General features: G+C 40.7%; 1 protein-coding gene across 2 annotated transcripts in view; it reads left to right on the top strand.

Moving 5' to 3' along the window:
* Nucleotides 1–20,787, top strand: part of RELN (reelin) — a 518,443-nt gene that overhangs the window by 428,603 nt on the left and 69,053 nt on the right. For both annotated transcript variants that reach the window (XM_032643899.1, XM_032643900.1), the window contains exons 32-41: nt 2,443–2,601; nt 2,788–2,976; nt 3,513–3,786; nt 6,760–6,900; nt 7,006–7,183; nt 10,983–11,067; nt 11,877–12,059; nt 14,494–14,665; nt 14,767–14,869; nt 18,607–18,836. In XM_032643899.1, coding sequence (XP_032499790.1) covers nt 2,443–2,601; nt 2,788–2,976; nt 3,513–3,786; nt 6,760–6,900; nt 7,006–7,183; nt 10,983–11,067; nt 11,877–12,059; nt 14,494–14,665; nt 14,767–14,869; nt 18,607–18,836 — 1,714 coding nt within the window. The remainder of the gene's footprint in view (nt 1–2,442; nt 2,602–2,787; nt 2,977–3,512; nt 3,787–6,759; nt 6,901–7,005; nt 7,184–10,982; nt 11,068–11,876; nt 12,060–14,493; nt 14,666–14,766; nt 14,870–18,606; nt 18,837–20,787) is intronic.

The raw sequence follows: 20,787 nt of genomic DNA, 5'->3' as shown, positions 1-20,787 counted from the left end.
TCTCATATTCCTGTGTACATCTGAATCCTTTAGGAGGCTTTCAAATGCAGATTCTGATTCAGTAGGACTTGGGTGGTATGCTGCGTAACAAGTTATTCCAAAACTGAGTGGCCTAAAGCAACATCTGTTATCTTCTAGTTTCTGTGAGTCAGGAATTCAAGAGCAGCTTTGCTGGGTGGATCTGGCTCCAGACCTCTCATGAGGCTGTATGCAAGATAAAAGCCAAGACGGTGCAGTCATCTAAAGACTCAACCAGGGCTGGAGGATCTCTTTCCAAGATGCTCACTTACATGGCTATTGGCAAGAGGCCTGTTTCTTTCAGTGGACCTAGCCATAGGCTGCTTGAGTGTCCTTACTACCTGTCAGCTGACTTTCTTCAGAGAAAGACAACCATGAGAGAGCAGGGAAGAAAGTGCAAGCGCCTTTTATGGCCTACTCTCAGAAGTCACACATTGTCGCTTCTACGATATTCTATTAGAAGCAAGTTACTGAGTCCAGCCACACTCAAAAAGAGAATTAAGCTTCACTTTTGATGGCAGGAGTGTCAAAGAATTTGTGGACATGTAAAAACACCACAGGTAGAGCCAGTTCCCAGGTGATACAGGCACTGGTCCTTGGACCATACTTTGAGTAGAAGGTGCTAAAGGACCACCAGTGAGATTTTAGTCTGTGATGCTTCATTTCTTGGTACTATATCTGCTTTCTAAATAGGTCACCCAGATAACTATCTAAATTATTCATTTTCTCTCTCCCCTATGTTATTAAATATAAACCATATCAAACAAATTAATATCTACAAGAAAAACTATATTTTGAGAAAACATCGAGGGTTGGAGACTGGAGTTTTCTCAGATGCTCTTCACCTTGACTAGAATAAAAATGAGAAAGAGCCTAGCTTCAGTGTTCTTCATGATCTTTGGTGTGGTTCTCTCCCTTCTCCAGCACATGGGTCTCACCTCCACCCACTGAAGCTCCAACTGCGCATGTCTACACGCATACACAGCATACTGCCTCCCCAGAGAGTTCCTATTCTTTGAGCTGTTTTTATCCTCTCATCAAACACGATGATTTCTTCTATTTTAAATATGGTAGGATTAATTCTCCTGAGATTTCCAATTTTTTTGCATCTTAGTCATTATTATTTCTGGCATCACCCCTTGTCAGATGTGGTGACAGTAATTCCATGTAACATCAATTAACCTTAAAAGGCTTTCTTTTAGTTCTATATTTTATCATATTATTTCTTGAAACTTAATTTTGGTAAATTCTTTGCTGTGCAACATGACAGAGGGATTGAGATGTTCTGGTTAGTCAATAATGAGGAAACTAAAAAGTTATTGTTAAGAACCATGAATTATTGCAATTACAAAAAGATTAGAACATAATAAAATTAATATAACAAATGCAACTTTACTGAACGTAATTTCTGTGAATACTCAGAAAGCACTTCAATATCCCCAGTCATAATTATGAATATGCAGTGCCAGTCTTAGGAACAGTTATAGAATAGCAATCAGATAGATGCCAAGAAAGCCCTCTGCCCCCCCATCAAGTAAAATATATTTTTTTATTAATTGCTAATGATCATATATATATCCTGTTGATTCCTACCATTTCATCATTAGCAATTTTTTCCTTTGCATTCAACATTACCCTTTCCCTGTGTCCTCTTTTAAAATAAAAATTTTTCTGGGATAGGTAGCAGGAATAGCACACGAAGTATCTTAAACTTTAACATGCATTTCCCTAAATCACACCTGGTGACAGGCAGAGGGAGGTGGGGTAGAAGGGATAAGTGAAGGGGAAAGGTGACACAGAGAAAGAAAGGTAGAACTAGAAAGGTAGAAAGGTAGAACCATCGGATGGGAGTGAGTTCTTCTGCTTTACTGTTTAATAATTTGTCTTTATTCAGTCTTCAGTGACCAAGGTCTGACAAAGTGTGAAGTGCCAGTAAAAATTCTATTCTGCTTAATAGAATTTCAAATTGGGCTGTGCTTCCTATCTGGTACACTGTTGGCAAAGAGCACTTCTTGATTTTGTGCTGGGAGATTGAGATATTTTTTCTGAGTATATAATAATGATATGAGACTTTGTAAAGTTCAGGACAGAATCTAAAATTCAAATACGTAATCTGGAGTGGATTTTTATGTCTCCCTTACCAACCTACTCATCACTCATACAAAGCTGAGTGGTCTTTAAAAAGAGCTTATGTATTTTTTCCCCCCACTTCCTAGGAGTCAGTGCATTAGAAACTGTCAAGAAATTGATGAGCCTTCAGGTCTACTAATTCATTCCTTGGAAGTTAGATGAATGTGCCCTCATCCTATGAGATGCAATCTGAAGTTTCTCCTGCAGTCTTGCCATTTCAAATAATACTGTTCCTTGCCTTTTTTGCCTTCAGGAGAGCTGTCTAAGTAACTGGATTTATGTCTTTTAACTCAGGGCTTGTTGTTCAATATTCAAATGACAATGGGATACTCTGGCATTTGCTTCGAGAGTTGGACTTCATGTCATTTCTGGAACCACAGATCATTTCCATCGACCTTCCACGAGAGGCAAAGACACCTGCAACAGCTTTTCGATGGTGGCAACCGCAACATGGCAAGTTACTGCTCACCCCAAGTTTCCTGGTAGCATTTAGATCATCCAGTTAAAGCCGTGTTGTACTGTGTGTTTCTTAATTTGCTGTCAATTTCTAGATAATTTGATTTAAAGCCACAGTCATAAAGATATTCATATTGCTATATAATGAACCTTCTCTAACTGCCTTTATTCATCTGATTTCAGGGAAGCATTCAGCCCAGTGGGCCTTGGATGATGTCCTTATAGGAATGAATGACAGCTCTCAAACTGGGTTTCAAGACAAATTTGATGGCTCTTTAGATTTGCAAGCCAACTGGTATCGAATCCAAGGAGGTCAAGTCAATACTGACTGTCTCTCTATGGATACTGCTCTGATATTCACTGAAAACATAGGTATACATTTTCACCAGATAAAGGGAGAATATTTAATTAACTGGAGGATTAAATTAACTAAAACCCAAAAGCAGATTCTCTAATGCAAAACTGTGTGCATAACTGCCTGTACTGAGGGGGGCTCTTGGAAGTAAAGACCTGTGTTGTCCTTTAATGTAACTTGGTGAACCCAATAACAGTTTTTGCAGGAACTGTCTTTCATGGCATGCATAATATGACTAAGGTTTCTTAAAAGTGGGGCAAAAGTACCTATCTGAAAACATTCCCATGTTTCATAATTTGCAGAATTACAATTTTCAGACTCTCTATTAGCCTGTCTCAAGATGGTAAAGCTTTTCAAGTTAGCAGCCTTCCATATTTCTGAGTCTATGCTAACTAGATAAAAATAGTCAACGTGAGATGAAAAGCCAAAGCACATGTGAGACACTATAGATAAGCCATGATTTTTGTTTGCCGCTGAAAGCATGATGAGCAGAAACACCAAATAAGAAAAGAGCACAATTATGTGCTGCCATTAAACTTTTCCTTTTTTGTAGGAAAACCTCGTTATGCTGAGACCTGGGACTTTCATGTGTCAGCATCGACTTTCTTGCAGTTTGAAATGAGCATGGGCTGTAGTAAGCCCTTTAGCGACTCCCACGGTATACAGCTCCAGTATTCTCTGAACAATGGCAGGGACTGGCATCTTGTCACCGAAGAGTGTGTTCCTCCAACCATTGGCTGTCTGCACTACACAGAAAGTTCAGTTTACACCTCCGAGAGATTCCAGAATTGGAAGCGGATCACTGTCTACCTTCCACTCTCCACCATGTGAGAATTGTCATTTGGCTACATGTCAGAACTTCAGGTTTCTATCACCTAACTGGAAAATAATTATGATGCCACTTGGCAATTCTATTACTCTCTCATGATAATCATGCATGGAGTATACCGGGGGGGAAAGAAAAGTTCAAGGTGCTTGGGTAACAATTTTTAAATGTGGTTAAGAGTTCCGAGAGTTTCCCAAGGCTGAACTTTTCTGTTCTTCAGCAAGGTGAAGGCTGCCCACCAGATTCAGTTTTTAAACTGTTGTAAAAACAAATATCTACCCAATAACCAGACTGATACTTATCCACATGAAGCAGTTTGTGGAAGAGTATCCTTAGTTGTTTGGGTTTTTTTGTTTTTGTTTTTGTTTTTTTTGCGGTACGCGGGCCTCTCACCGTTGCGGCCTCTCCCGTTGCGGAGCACAGGCTCCGGACGCACGGGCTCAGCGGCCATGGCTCACGGGCCCAGCTGCTCCGCGGCATGTGGGATCTTCCCAGACCAGGGCACGAACCCGTGTCCCCTGCATCGGCAGGCGGACTCTCAACCACTGCGCCACCAGAGAAGCCCCTGTTTGGGTTTTTTTTAATCTCAGTACCAGAATAAGAGTAAAAGGTTCATTCTTTTGGGATGCTCATATCATTTTACATCTTTCTTTCCCTCCACAGTATTTCAGATCACATTCAGGTGTTATATTAGGGCTTACAGCAGGCTCCCACTTTTGTGGTTTAGGCATTTGCATGATTTGGGGATCTTTCTAGGAACCAATGTGTACTATGGTGGGTGGTAGAGATTGTACCCTCCTGGGGCTGCTCCCCGCACATCCCTGTATCTCCCTTCCACTGCTCTGCTCTGAATTGTAGGCAAATTGTCCTCTGTAAGCTGCATTGCCAGCTGCATGTGTTTGCTGGCTTCCTGATAGATTTAGAGAGTAGCAGATACTGGCAAGAAATTGGAGGGTGGAAATAAAGTTAAACCAGGGTGTTCCTTCCCCTCCCTTTCTATCTCAAGTGTATCTTGGCCAACTTCAGCAGCTCTAGCTCCCCCGAGATGTCCTTCCATGTGACACTGGCCCCTGGGCACTAACCTCATCTCCTCTTGTGTCCCTCCATCTTTGGACTTGTAGTGCTTCCTGACTTGTTAAACTCCGGTTTCCTCACTGCCCCCATGCTCTGCCATGAACTGTGCATCCAATTCCTTGTGTTAAATTCCCTCTGTGTTAAATATTTACAGTGGTTTCCATTTTCCTGGTTCAATTTGGATTCAGAGAGGCACAAACAAGTGGCAGGAAAAAAACAAACACAGGGCTTCCCTGGTGGCGCAGTGGTTGAGAGTCCGCCTGCCGATGCAGGGGACACTGGTTCGTGCCCCGGTCCAAGAAGATTCCACATGCCGTGGAGCTGCTGGGTCCGTGAGCCATGTCCGCTGAGCCTGCGCGTCAGGAGCCTGTGCTCCGCAACGGGAGAGGCCACAGCAGTGAGAGGCCCGCGAACCACAAAAAAAAAAAAAAAAAAAAAAAACACAGGAAATCAAAGCGTTTTAGTATATAACCCAAAATAGTTTCCTGTGGACCCCAGAGCTTTAAAGAGTGCTAACTTGTAGCTCATTTATTCACTTTATTTTTATTCAACAAACATTTATTGAATATCTATTACGTTTTAGGTCTCTGACACAAAATGAATAAGTTGATGCCAGGATCCAAATACATTATTTAGGGTAACAGGTATCTAAATAGTTATCTTATAAAATGATAGCAGAAGCAAAACCCAATGGTATTATTGAAACACAGGGAGATACTACCTAACTCAGTTTGGGGAGATCGGAGGGAGATTTCTGGAGGAACTGATGTCTGAGCTGAGTCTAAATAAGTGAGTAGAGCTTGTCTGAGTGAAAAGCGCTCGTTGGGGAGGAGGGGCATATGTGCTGTTGTAAACCGAAATAGAATCCCAGAGGCCAGAAGAAACAAGAGTTTATGGGGAAGTGCAAGGATTCCATGCTATCAGAGTATAATTGTGAGGCAATAGGGGAAGATGAGGCAAGGGCAGAGGGCAGACGATGAAGGGGCCGTGTATTTATTAGAGGTTTGGCCTTGACATTGCATGTGTTGGGGAACCATTTCAAGGGTGTTAAGCTGAGTGTTGATGTGACTAGATTTCTGTTTCAGAGCCACCATGCTGGCAGCTGTGTTGCATTGAAGGAGAACTTGTGTAGGGGAAACTATAGCACTTGAGATTTTACTGTTGAAATTCCACTTCAAGTCAGCTGTGTTCTACTTTCCAAATAACTAACACATTTCTACTGTGCAATCTGTTCCTAAATGAGAGACTGCTGTTTGGTAAGGCTGCACATATTTCTGGATAAAGTGGTCTTCTGACAGTATATTCCAAATAACAGATTGCAAATATAATAAAAAAACATGGGAGTACATCACATCATTCTAGTTTTCACCTTTAAGGGAGCCAGGCCCTCAGGAACCAAAATAGAGGCAGAGGTTGGATAGGGCTTCACATTTACTACCTCAGAAACCATTTAGGGAGCAGTAGAACAGAGACCTCATGGCAAGACCTTTGTAAGATTCCAACTTATACTCATGGTTATCATCCTCAGTCTCTTTCCCAGTACTGAAAAGTAGTAAAAGCCTGAAAGCAAAAACTAAGGTTCTGCATGTAGTTCAAACACAGAATAAATTGATAATTCAAAGTAACTCTCCCATCTCACATGTGTTCAGAGGCTCTTGTATGAAAGAAATATTTTTAAAGCATGTTTTCTACTCTCCTGTTTGTGGGTCAAGAGTAAACAACATCCATTACTTGGTATGAAAACGAAGTGTCTCAAATAAAGAGGGAACTGGAACCCAGAGAGGGCACTTTAAAGGGAAAAAATTAAAATAAATGTTTTTGTGCTTTGAAGGTTGCCATTCAAACCAAGTGTGGTTTGTTTTTTTTGGTCGTTTTCTTTTGTTTGTTTGTTTTTGTTTAGCTCTCCCAGGACCCGGTTCAGATGGATCCAAGCCAACTACACCATGGGGGCTGACTCCTGGGCTATTGATAACGTTGTGCTGGCCTCGGGGTGCCCTTGGATGTGCTCAGGACGAGGGATTTGTGATGCCGGACGCTGTGTGTAAGTTAATAAAACTGGCAGATTCTTTCTTTGTAATGCAGAGATAAAGATGGCTTCTTGATCTCACGACAGATAATTCCTTTTCTCCGCTCATTTTTTTCTTAGGTGTGACCGGGGCTTTGGTGGAACCTACTGTGTTCCTGTCGTTCCTCTGCCCTCGATTCTTAAAGATGATTTCAACGGGAACTTACATCCCGACCTTTGGCCTGAAGTATATGGTGCAGAGAGGGGGAATCTGAATGGTGAAACCATCAAATCTGGAACATCGCTCATTTTTAAAGGGGTCAGATAAGATTCTTCTTCACTACCACTGAATTCCCTACTTCACTCACTGCTCCACACACATGCATTTCTGTTCAGATGATGTATTATTTTATATATAGTTATTGTCTTCTAGGACATATGGTTTTAGAAGTCAGGATAGTGGTGGTTTGGGCAGAAGAAAATGAGGTATAAATTGGAAGAGAGAATTAGGGGCCATCTGGACTGCTGGTAATGTTCTGTTTCCTGAGTTGTATGGAAATTACATAGCTGTGTTACTTTGTGATAATTCCATCATAATTTGATACTTTCCTTTATGTAATTTATATTTCAGTAAAAAAGGTTCCTTAAGGAACATGAATATGCTCATGTCAACAACAACAAAAAATGTTTCCTCTTATATTCACTGCAGTCACTTTTTATGATCACTTAGGCATAAAATTTTTCCTTTGCTTTGGTAATCAGACCTTCTTTACTCTCTGCTGGAATTATATATGTAAAAATTATATGTATACTACTTCTAGAATGTAGCATTTTATGTGTAATTAAGTATCTAACTTAGAATATTTTTTAATTGATTTTACGGATGGTCTTTGCTTTTTCCTTTCACTTTCTTTCTTTTCCTCCTACCAATACAACCATTTGGTGACTTTAAGAAAACCAAACATTTAAGCCAAGTTAAATAACATTCTCAAACATCATTAGTGTATTTTTTGTATTTCAACCTAGATGTTGGTTAGAGGGTTGGTAAGCAACTGTGTGAAACAGTGCTGAGCTGGCACATCTTCATATGTGAATACATGCTACATCCTGTCTCACTCAGCTGGGGAAATCGGCTAATCTAGGTGTGCAAATGAAATCTTTAACAAAAATCTGCATGGGTTTCTGTACGTCCTTAATAATTAACACCTAACAGTTAGAAAATTAGACACCCTGGAACTTTTTCAATTATAGCTAATAGATGCTGACTATCGTCCTTGTTTGAATCCAGAATTCTTCTCAAGTTTTAGATGAGATAGAAAAAGCACTTTAAGGTTCAGAGAGATTTATAAGTCCCTGAGTGCTATAAGGGGCCAAAAAAAATTGAGGCAGGACATTTCGGGGTGGAATCTTCTGTTTTTTTGTGTGTATGTTTTTAAGTCTTGTCTGAGACTTTAGCTCTCATTACCACTATCTACTTGAAGCAGTTGACAAGACCAAAAAAGATAAAGTCCTGTGATTCAAATATCTTTACCTGATAAAATTTTAAGCAGTAGAATTAAACTGGTCTCTAGATCCTATAAACAAGGAAGACATATAGTCTTTTATATGTTCCCTGTAGCCATCCAAATGCAAGGGCAGCCAAGCATTATATGTGTTGGACATATTATCTATCAGCTCTGCAAGATGCAGAGAGGGCTCAGCGTGTGCCATTCAGTAGGTTGTAGTTTGACCTAGAAAGGCATTCTTTTGTGAAAAAGGAAATGATAGGCTCTTTTTAATGTTTATAGATTCAGGAGTGCTATCCACTATTAAAATAACTTCACTTTTAGCACAATGGATTACTGAATCTGGAAGAGGATGAGAAAAAAAACATCTGTATGAACTAGAATATATGCAGAAGCTGGGCATGACAGTTCCACTGGGCAATTATCAATATCAAGTGCTTAACTATAAACAAAATTTTAAATATGAAAGAAAGATACTTTCATAATTACAGATCATGCCAACTTTCAACAAAATTTCTCCTACAAGGGACTTCCCTTGGCCTTATAATGCAGGATCTGCCTTATAATGCAGGAGACACAGGTTCGATCCCTGGTCAGCGAACTAAGATCCCACATGCTGCAGGGCAACTAAGCCCGCGGGCCACAGCTACTGAGCTTGCGCACCTCAACTAGAACCCACGCACCACAACTACAGAGCCCACACACCCTGGAGCCTGCGCACCACAACTAGAGAAGAGAAAACCCGCACGCCACAGGTAGAGAGAAGCCCACACACCACAATGAAAGATCCCACCTGCCTCAACAAAGGTTGTGTGTGCCGCAACTAAGACCCGATGCAGCCAAAAATAAATAAAATAAATAAATTTTTAAAAAATTGCTCCTACAAGATACGCTATAAAATGGGTTCTTTTATGGCTGACTTATATTGACCTATGGCAACAATTTTATACTCACATTCCATAATCAAGGGGGAAGAATAATCATATTCCTTTATCTTGACGTTGTCAAGGGATATTTATGAACTGGATCTATTAACTACCCACCTCAAAGCTTTTTCACTGTATTGATAAGATGAAGAAGTGACCTTTCCCTGTAAGCTTAACCTCTACATGGCGCCAAGCTGTAAAAACATCCAAGGCCTTCTGTTTGTAAGTGTATGAGGCAGAGGGTAAGGACATAAAGACGTGCAGTGATCAAGCATCAGGGACTGAGCAGGGCAGTGAGTTATGATAAAAGAAAAATAAGACTGGAAATATAAGGCTTTTACACAGCAGCCTTTAATCCAGGAAGTTTGAATCTATGCTTTGTGAAGTTCAAGGATGGGTATAAATGCAGTTGCTTTTTCATTACCATATCAAATAATTCTCAAATTCTAAATTTAACATTAGCTGGATATCTTTCCCCAACCAAAAAATAATTTAATAAACAAAATAATGGTATCTTAAAGGGTGGAGGATAAGTTTCAGAATCTGACATATCTAAGTTCAAATCCTGCTATCCTCACGTTTGCAATCTTGGGTAAGTTACTGTCCCTCTCAGATTTTGTTTCCTTATCTGCAACAGGAAGATAATAATATATTTCCCTTAGGAGTGATAGGTGCTTCTTAAAGGAGTAAAGTGGTTCTTTTAGAACCCAGCATGTTGTAGGCACTCAATATATGGTTACTATTACAAAATCAGTCCTATTTTAAAATTTTCAGCTATTGAAGAATGTACTCTATAATGAATGTTAAGAAGAAGAGGAAGATTTGCTTTCTCTACCTAAGATTCCATTTGGTATTTGTTAGTTGATAATTAAGAAATCGATAGACAGTGTCCACTCAGTATCACACAGCCCCACACCACCAAAGAGCCACTTCATTCAGAGTCAGACCTGAGAAACCGGAAGGCCTGTTTGTACCTAGGACATCTGCATAGTGAAGTTCTGTTTTACTGGCTGTCACCGCAACCCTGTGTACACATGGAGAAAACAAGTTATGGAGCTGTCAATCCCAGGCAGCCAGAAATAATTAGCAGAAAAAATTACTAAAGCCAATATGATCACTTTCCGCCTTCCTTGGCTTCTCTGCATGAATGGTTCCAGCCCGGGCTTGGGGACTTGCTTAGTCATGCCTTATTTAACTTGACCAACTGGAGGGTGTTGTGTCAGCCTGAATGAGAGCTTCCCAGGGCCGTCACAGCACGCAAATGAGTAAGTTCCTAAGACTCTATGGAACCCTGAAAAAGTTACCTATTAGCTCCCAGCTTCCAGCAGGAGCACTTGGCACATTTTCCGTCTGTTTCCTCGTTATTCCTCTCACAACATGCTGTGATCAAAGGAGGCTGTTTTTTAAAAAGGCCTGTAGATATGTAATGCTGTCATTCTTGCACTGCTTTCTATAAGTCACAGCAAAGTGTGACTTGGAGTTGAGACAATGAAATATTGTTATTTAGGCATAGGGAATGAAAGCCATTGAAAGGGGAAATGATCAATTTTTCCTTCCAAACTGGACCAAATATTGCTTCTTGATCATTATGTATCATTTAGCTAATGTAAGTTAGATGTATAAAATCAAAGGAAAATAATTTTGCAAATGAAAGAAGATTGCCTAACATATGTGTTTTTGTTTACAGGAAGGACTAAGGATGCTCATTTCAAGAGATCTAGACTGTACCAATACAATGTATGTCCAGTTTTCACTTCGATTTATAGCAAAAGGTAAGCCATTTCTATGAGTATGAATTCACTATTTCCCTTCAAGCAAATTTCCCCATTTATAATTCCTCCTCCACAGAGAAGTAACAGATTTGAGGCCTATAAATTTTGTTATATGGGAGAGCTAACATAAATTTGAGTACATAGTGTTCACAAATGTTCTATAATATATATGCCTTTTAATATAAGGGTAAGATAACTACTTGTTTTATAATTTCATACAGATGTAGTAATCATACTAGTCCTGTGGTAGTTAAGTCTTTTTTCCACCACTTCTTTCTAGCCGTAAGAAATTTAAATTTAAAAAATTTAACTTATGGAAACTTGGGATTTTCTTTCACAGATGTGAACAGTGACCCAAAAGTCAACTCTGTCGTTCTGACCTTTCATATTAACTGACTAATTTTCTTGACAAATAATGCCATTTGGATATAATAAATTCTCAAGTAGATTTTCTGTGTATTCTGAGATTTAAATATTTGGCCCTTTGTAGAACTGTGATGCCTATAGAATCAAAAATTTTTGATGTAATATTTCCTAAATGAAATACAAAAAGATATGTGTTCATATTTAAGAAAAAGAGGGAGATACTATTCTGTGAAAATGCAAGATTTGGTATGTGTTTTGAGATCTATTTATACAGAAATCCCAACCCATCATCACTTTAAGTTGCCTCAGAAGCATTTGGACTCTAAGGTGTCTATGTGAATATAAGTCAGCTTATGCATCAATGCAAAAAAAAATAGTCTAAGATCATACCATCTCCCCATTTTTATAATGATGTGTTCATGCCTCTGTTACCTTCTTTCTAGGTACCCCAGAGAGGTCTCACTCTATTCTATTACAATTCTCCGCCAATGGGGGAATCACCTGGCACCTGATGGATGAATTTTACTTTCCTCAAATGACCAACATACTTTTCATTAATGTTCCCTTGCCATACACTGCCCAAACCAACGCTACAAGGTTCAGACTCTGGCAACCTTATAACAATGGTAAGGATGCACATGTTCTCCTATGATCACAACTGACTGCTGCACGTCAGCATGCTTGCTCCTAAGGTATGGAGGAAGTGTTTGTCAGCTGAGTGGCTTCGCTATCCACAGCACCTTTTACATGCTTCGTTTTTGAGGAGTCTCAAGGAATATTTAGCTTTATATATCTTTATCTTCATACTTGACTATGTATTATCTTCGGGCTTGACTCCTAAGTTCTCTTGATGTAAATACAGCTAAATCCTGTCACAGAGCAAAGGTTTTTAAAATTTAATCCAGCTTTACCATTAGGTATTCATCAGTTGTAACTACATTTTTTACTGAATTCATTTAGGAATACATAGTTCTTTTTTTTTTTAATGTTTTTGTTTTGGGGGGGTTTTTTTTTTGGCTGCCTCGGGTCTTAGTTGCGGCACGTGGGATCTTTCATTGTGGCGCGCTCTAATTGTGGCGTGCGGGTTTTCTCTCTCTAGTTGTGGCACGCGGGTTCCAGAGCACATGGGCTCTGTAGTTTGCGGCACATGGGATCTCTAGTTGAGGCACGCGAGCTCGGTAGTCGTGGCACATGGGCTTAGCTGCCCCGCGGCATGTGGGAACCTAGTTCCCCGACCAGGGATCGAACCCGTGTCCCCTGCATTGGAAGGTGGATTCTTTACCACTGGACCACCAGGGAAGTCCCCATAGTTCTTCTGAGTATGGCACTTCATTAGTGAGAGAGAACAGCATTACAGTAAAAGCCGTGACAAAGTGAGAGGAACTGACACAAAGCAGATAGTGCCTGAGATAAAATATTCTTATCACATACACTTGCCTCAGTGATAAGCTAACGTGAATGTATAATTTAACAGTATTTTCAAATGGTGGTTACAGAGAAGGATTTTACAAATTTATAATGTTTTGTTGCTTCCTGTAATTCTACTAACTACTGATTATAAAGGACCAGACTCTACCAAATTATGCATTTAATGGCCTAAGTAAGCACAGAGACATCATATTAAGCAGATTCTTTACAGAGGTAACACAGAAATGGATAAGAAAAATGTATTTCCATCTCTAAAATTTAACCTGAATATTTCCTTTATAACTAGTAAGTCAAAAAATAATTTTAATTTACCGTGAACAGAAAAAATAATCTTGTATAATCACTGAGGAAAAGTCCAAAAAAGAAATGCAACCTGGGCTTCCCTGGTGGCGCAGTGGTTGAGAGTCCGCCTGCTGATGCAGGGGACACGGGTTCGTGCCCCGGTCTGGGAAGATCCCACATGCCACAGAGCGGCTAGGCCCGTGAGCCATGGCGTCCAGAGCCTGTGCTCCGCAACGGGAGAGGCCACAACAGTGAGAGGCCCGCGTACCGCCAAAAAAAAAAAAAAGAAATGCAACCAGTTTCACAGTCCAGAGGACAGTTGTCTTCACGTTATGTTTGGAATGCTCACCAATTGTTCTTCATTGTTTTCACCAACTGCTTCCAAAATAAGAAAAGGGAAGAAAGCTACTAGGATTAGAACAGTGATAGGATTAGAGAGGGAGAGGCACATGTGACTTCATTTAAACCATCAGGTTGTTTCCACGGGCTCCTATTTACAGATCCTTTTTTATATTTTGTAAGAATTCTACTAAAAGTAGGAATCAGTGAAAAAGCATCCTTGAGGAATCTTGTTTCTGCTTGGTATGGTCTTATGACCTTGTTTCCAGTTAAATCCAAGCAATGCTTTACAAAAGCACTGAGCTCACCCTTCTTATCTGCTCAGTAATATCTTCCTTAAACACCCTGCCTAAGTCGCTGAGTCAAATTCTGACAGCCTAAGGAGTGATTTTCCTAGTTTTCTGTATGTTCCCACATATCTTCAACTAAACATACAAGTTTTGAAACGCTTTAAGGGGAAAATAAAGTATTATTTAACACAGAATATTTTCTTCTGTGTAGTTTTTAACACCTAAATAAAATTGTGCATCAAGCCAGTGTTATAATGGCCATGATCCTTCAGCCTGAAGGAAGCATGATTCTCAGTCATCGGTTGACTCTAAAAAGTCCTGAGTTACTCCATGAATAGACTAGTTAGTGTAACTCAGTACTAAATCCACAGGCTGACCACCCATCCTCACAGATTCCGGTATCTTACAGAGTCCCCTAAACCGTGAAAGCATAACTCAAAGCCCACTCTTGTGGTGGAGGGTCCGTAGCACCGCTGTGACGGGAAGGGCAGCAGACTCTTACCAGCCTTCTGAAATTAGTGAAGCTGCTCCATGCAATGTCAATTTAATAGCACTGAAAGCTTAATTTTTTCACACTTTAATCCGTGTAAACACACTTACATAGTTTGTGCTTAATCGGTTGTTACTGAGTACCTTCTGTCCTTTACTTTCTTCCAATGAGCAAAAATGTCCACCTGATTTTCACCATTGAAAAAACTTGCTTTATCCAAAAATGCCTTAGGTAAGAAAGAAGAAATCTGGATTGTTGATGACTTCATCATCGATGGAAATAATTTAAACAACCCTGTGATGCTTCTAGATACTTTTGACTTTGGGCCCAGAGAAGACAATTGGTTTTTCTACCCTGGTGGTAACATTGGTCTTTATTGCCCATATTCTTCCAAAGGAGCACCGTAAGTACTTAATTGAGAAGGTAAAAATAAAACCCCTGCTCTATACAGGTCACAATGATCTTTTGCCTAAATGGATTCCTTGTTGTTTTCTTGTATAACAGCGAGGAAGATTCAGCTATGGTGTTTGTTTCAAATGAAGTTGGTGAGCATTCCATTACTACTCGTGACCTGAATGTGAATGAGAACACCATCATACAATTTGAGGTACTTGATTTTGTTCTATTAGAAATGCTTTAAATTTTATCTTGAACAAAAGGTAGGAAAGAGGAGGAAAATCTCAGATGATTTCATGCATTATGACTTCCCATTTTTGTGCAAGGACAAAAAGAGATTTTACATCATAATTCACTTTTATTAGCAGAACCAATTGTTCTACTAAGGTTTATTTCTGAATTTTGGTCCTTTATTTATGACATAATCTCCTCACCTACTACAATGGGAAATTGTCAAAATAGATTATTTCAAACATTAAAAAAATGAAAAGGACCATACTATTCTAGTATTTTTTTTTTTTTTTTTTCTTTTTTTTTTTTTTGCGGTACGCGGGCCTCCCACTGCCGTGGCCCCTCCCGCTGCGGAGCACAGGCTCCGGACGCGCAGGCTCAGCGGCCATGGCTCACGGGCCCAGCCGCTCCGCAGCATGTGGGATCTTCCCGGACCGGGGCACGAACCCGTGTCCCCTGCATCGGCAGGCGGACTCTCAATCACTGCGCCACCAGGGAAGCCCTATTCTAGTATTATTATAGTCACAATTTTTATATATTATTTAGGATCCAGGTCAATGTAACTATACCATGCCAGCACGTTTATATAATATTTATCATGGTGTCATGAATTTTACAGATAAAATAATACTATACTGTTTCTTATAATTTCTGGGTATTTCATTAATATTCACAGACTCCTTATATTTTTCAAGACAGCAAACTAATAATGTATAAAAGAAAAACATTTATATATTTCAAAATCTTAGATAAAATCAGCAGAACCAAAGGTACATTGTGCTAGGGTTCAATAGTATTAACTTTTTTTTTTTTGGCCACGCCACATGGCATGAGGGATCTTAGTTCCCCAACCAGGGATAGAACCCATGCCCCCTGCAGTGGTAGCATGGAGTCCTAACCACTGGACTGCCAGGGAATTCCCATTAACTTTTTTTTTCTTTTTCTTGTTTAATTTAATTTTTATTTCTTATCGGAATAAATTTGATTACAATGTTGTGTTTGTTCTAGGTGTACAGAATCTGGTTCATTCATACGTATACATATATCTAATCAGGTTTAGACTCTTTCCCATGTTGGTCATTAACAGAGCGTTGAGTAGACCTCCCTTGGCATCCAGTAGGTCCTTCTTGATTATATATTTTATATGAATTATTAAATGCATGTTAACCCCAACATCCTAATTTTTCCATTCCTTTCACCTTTTTCTAAGTCTGTATGGGCGAAATATGTTCATGGGTATCACTTTTTAGATAACACTAATAAATGATATCATCGGATATTGTCTTTCTTTTTCTGACTGACTTTGTGTAGTATGATTACCTCTAGGCTCATCTGTGGTGCTGCAAATGGCATTGTTTCATCTTTTCCATGGCTAATATTCCATTGTGTACATGGACCACTTCTTCTTTGCCCATTCATCTGTAGATGGACATTTTGGTTGCATCCATGTCTGGCTATTGTAAATATCGCTGCAGTGCACGTTTGGGTGCCTGTGTCTTTCTGAATTCTGGTCTTCTCGGGTTATAGGCCCATTAGTGGTTCGGCAGGATCATATGGTAGCTCAATTGTTACCTTTTAAAGGCACCTTCATTCTGTTCTGATTAGTGGCTGTTACCAGTTTACATCCCAGCAACAGCATAGGAGGGTACCCATTCTCAGAAACCCATTCATCATTTATTGTTTGCAGACATTTTTTTCTGATGGCAATTTAGACTTGTGTGAGGTGATACCTTTTTGTAGTTTAAATTTGCATGTCTCTAATAATTCTTGATGTTGAACATTTTTTCATGTCTCACGCGGTTGTAGGTAGGAGGCCTCAGTTCCTTGCCACTTGGATCTCTCCTGAGGGCTGCTCGAGTGTCCTCATGACATGGCAGCTGGCTTTACCCAGGATGACTGATCCAGCCCGCGGTCCCCAGGACTGTCGCGGCTTCGGCTGCTGGGGCCCCTCCAGAGCCGGCAGCCTCAGTGAGGCCGCCCTCCCCTCAGGCTCCGGGGCAGTTCAGTGTCGGTGGAGGGAAGAGACCCCGAGCCAGGAGTTCCAGCTCTGTGGAAACGTGGGCTCCGTTCTGGGCACAAGGGGTGGGACCGCTGTGCCCCAAGGCCTTCTGGGAGGGCCCCATTAATTTTTTTTTTTTTTTTTTTTGTGGTACGCAGGCCTCTCACTGTTGTGGCCTCTCCCGTTGTGGAGCACAGGCTCCGGACGCACAGGCTCAGCGGCCATGGCTCACGGGCCCAGCCGCTCTGCAGCATGTGGGATCTTCCCGGACCGGGGCACGAACCCATGTCCCCTGCATCGGCAGGTGGACTCTCAACCACTGCGCCACCAGGGAAGCCCCCCATTAACATTTTTGTTGTTGTTGTTGTTGTTGTTGTTTTTGTTTTTGCGGTACGTGGGCCTGTCACTGCTGTGGCCTCTCCCGTCGCGGAGCACGGGCTCCGGACACGCAGGCTCAGCGGCCATGGCTTATGGGCCCAGCCGCTCCGCAGCATGTGGGATCCTCCTGGACCGGGGCATGAACCCGTGTCCCCTGCATCGGCAGGCAGACTCTCAGCCACTGTGCCACCAGGGAAGCCCCCACCCCCACCGCATTAACTTTTGAAGATACTTGTTTCATAGCTGAAACCTATACCAACCATTGGACAGTGCCTACTTTCATCAACAAAAATCTTGAATATTTGCTCTAGATTAACTGCATCCTCTAAATTAGAGTTGTTCCTTTCATCTTAAAGTCAGAGACCAAATGATGCCTTAGTGGAGAAATTATTCTCTATTTTAAGCTTTCTGTTATATTTTCTGATCTTATTTTAAGTTACTTATATAACCTTCTGTTATATTTTCTAACATTTATGCTTTAAATGTTAATAAAAAGTAATCCCTGTGGCCCTTTCAAGAGTTCTGTTATCAGAAGAATCTAGGTAGAGACAAATGCCTATAGCTGAAAAGTTTATCAAATGTCAATAGTTTACTCATCATAAGGTAAGAGGAGTAAGTTCAACAACAACAAATATTATATAAATATATCTGGTTGCTCTGACAGCAAGAAAATGTTGACCCCAATTGGAAGTGGGAAAATATTTTTCATAGAAAGAATCACATGCTTTATTTAAGTTTTAGTTTAATTCACTTGAAAGTATGAAAAAGGAATGGAGTAGTTATTTCCCTAATGGTTAAAAAGGTCTTTCTGAGAATATTCTCCCTGTGCCAGGGAAATAGTGACAATAATTATATTTTGTTCTGTTTTAAGACTGAAAACATACTGAAGATTCTCCATGTGCAGTACTTTGGGGATTATTTGAAGGTATCACAGGAAGGAAAGTAGAAGGTCTTCTTTCCATCCAGCAGTCTGAAAAAAAAAGCTAATGGTTAGAATTAGGGAAGCAGTCTTTTCATTACAATTTGCTTGGCTTGGCAGTGCAAGTGGGCTAAAGGTAAAATTTGGAATTCCATGCCAACCTCTGCCTTGTTCACTTCCTAGCTTTTTATGAAATGAGGGAAAGTAAATTTTTCATGAGGCCCTTTGAGGTTCTTTATGAAAAAGTGTTATTTAAAAGTAATATGCAGTATTACTCAGGCAAAACAGAATTTCATGGTGTTGAGTATTTCAGCAAGACAGTTCCCAGGAAAATGGACTCTCAAGAAAATAATGAAGTGGTGAATCATTTCAAGACTTGTTGCTCTGAGGTAATTTGTATCATTTTTTCTTCTTCACCAAGATCAATGTCGGATGCTCAACTGATAGCTCCTCTGCTGATCCGGTCAGACTGGAATTTTCCAGGGACTTTGGGGCGACCTGGCACCTGCTGCTCCCCCTCTGCTACCACAGCAGCAGCCATGTCAGCTCTTTGTGCTCCACGGAGCACCACCCGAGCAGCACCTACTACGCGGGGACCACCCAGGGCTGGAGGAGGGAGGTTGTGCACTTTGGGAAGCTGCACCTTTGCGGGTAAGGACCTGCTGCTTCGCACCATGTTCTTCTCATTTCACAGTTTTCTCTGTGATGTCATGGTTGCCTTGCCACTTTATCAGGGAAATTTTCACTTTACATTTCTTCCTCAGTTCTCCACTGAAAGTAGATCAGTGGATGTTTAAAACATAGGAAACTGACATACTACTAATTCATAGTTTGAAGATAGATTTAAAGGAGCACACCCTGGGCAGCACCCCATCCTGGGGTTCATATCCCCATGGGTCTTTATTAGATCAGTTAGGAAGCAACAGAAATATGGTTTCCCTAGTGTTATAATCCGTCTCCCTTCTGCCGCCTACCTCACAATATAAATGCAGTTAGAATTTTTACTTTTGAACATCTGCCTATGTCTTTCGTGCAAGGAGAGGGCACATATGGAGGATGGAAGCCCGTAGAATATTCCAGGTGTCTCATAAAAAAAAAATTTGTTAGCGCTCTTTCCCCAGGCATTTCTACTTTTTCAACCTTTCTCAGCATTCTTGTTACATATCTTTGACTCTTCTGTTGAAAAGCTATTTGGAGATAAAGGACTTCAATTCCAATAGAAATGAAAAGTATAGTTCAAAAAAATAAAACTAATAGTATAAGTGAACAAAGAGAGGAAGTCAGCAAAGCAGTCTGCCTCAGAATTTGTCTTTTCTCTCAGAATAAAAACTTAAGGGCATGCCAAAAAAAGAAGGAAGTACTAATATCATACTTTCAAGATGGAGATAGATTTACATTCCTGATGTGAAACTCAGCATAATTAGAAGTCTTGAGTCTTCAAGCAAAACTACTAACACCTAGTACGTTTCCAAAAGGGTGAAAGTGAATCTTCAAAAGTCTTCATTCTAGGGCTTCCCTGGTGGCACAGTGGTTGAGAGTCCGCCTGCCGATGCAGGGGACACGGGTTCGTGCCCCGGTCCGGGAAGATCCCACATTCCGTGGAGCGGCTAGGCCCGTGAGCCATGGCCACTGAGCCTGCGCGTCCGGGGCCTGTGCTCCGCAACGGGAGAGGCCACAGCAGTGAGAGGCCCGCATACCGCAAAAAAAAAAAAAAAAAAGTCTTCATTCTCTTTGAACATAAATCCATTCACTCCTCATCATATCATTAGCAAAACTTTTATAATTTGATTGCTAAATACTAATATTTTGTGTTATCAAGTAAGTAATTTATTAATTCTTACTATTATACCAGGATATTATTCTAATTATTCTATTAGAAAATCTAATTGTTTTTTAAAAACAAGCATTACTAAGCAAAACATCCTCAAGATTCTTTTCTTTTTTTTTTTTGCGGTATGCGGGCCTCTCACTGTTGTGGCCTCTTCCATTGCGGAGGACAGTCTCTAGAGCGCAGGCTCAGCAGCCATGGCTCACGGGCCCAGCCGCTCCGCGACATGTGGGATCTTCCCGGACTGGGGCACGAACCCGTGTCCCCTGCATCGGCAGGCGGACCCCCAACCACTGTGCCACCAGGGAAGCCCTTCTCCTCAAGATTCTTTAGAAGTGACAGCTGAGGAGGCAAGGAGAATCTCTGAAGACCAGGAATAAATAGAGCTGAAGACTCAGCCAGCACAACCGGAAAGCTGCTATTGGGGTGTTTGGGGGTGGGGTGTGAACTTGTCTATAGCAGAATTGAGCAGGGGGAAATAGCTTAGGAAAAATTTTTTATCCAAAATCAGTCGTGTTATTTAAGATCATATGTTGAGAGAAATATAAAGATGCTTACCGAAAAAGTGGAAGAACTTATTAGAAAAATACTGGGGAAGAGCATGGACTCCACTCAGGAAGTTTGGGGGCATCAGCAAAAGGAGTTCGTGATCCTCCTTTTTATCATGCTATGTTAACGTCAGTCAGCAAGCTCCAGCTCTCATTTTCTGGAACTCTTAATTCTACATTTCTAGAAAAGAAAATCTGAGCAAATCAGCTACAGCCAGAAGGCCAA

This window comes from Phocoena sinus, chromosome 9 (genome assembly GCF_008692025.1).
Source record: "Phocoena sinus isolate mPhoSin1 chromosome 9, mPhoSin1.pri, whole genome shotgun sequence".
Taxonomy (NCBI): Eukaryota; Metazoa; Chordata; class Mammalia; order Artiodactyla; family Phocoenidae; genus Phocoena; species Phocoena sinus.
Note: the sequence above shows the minus strand (reverse complement) of the source record. Positions and strands in the feature narration are given on the sequence as shown.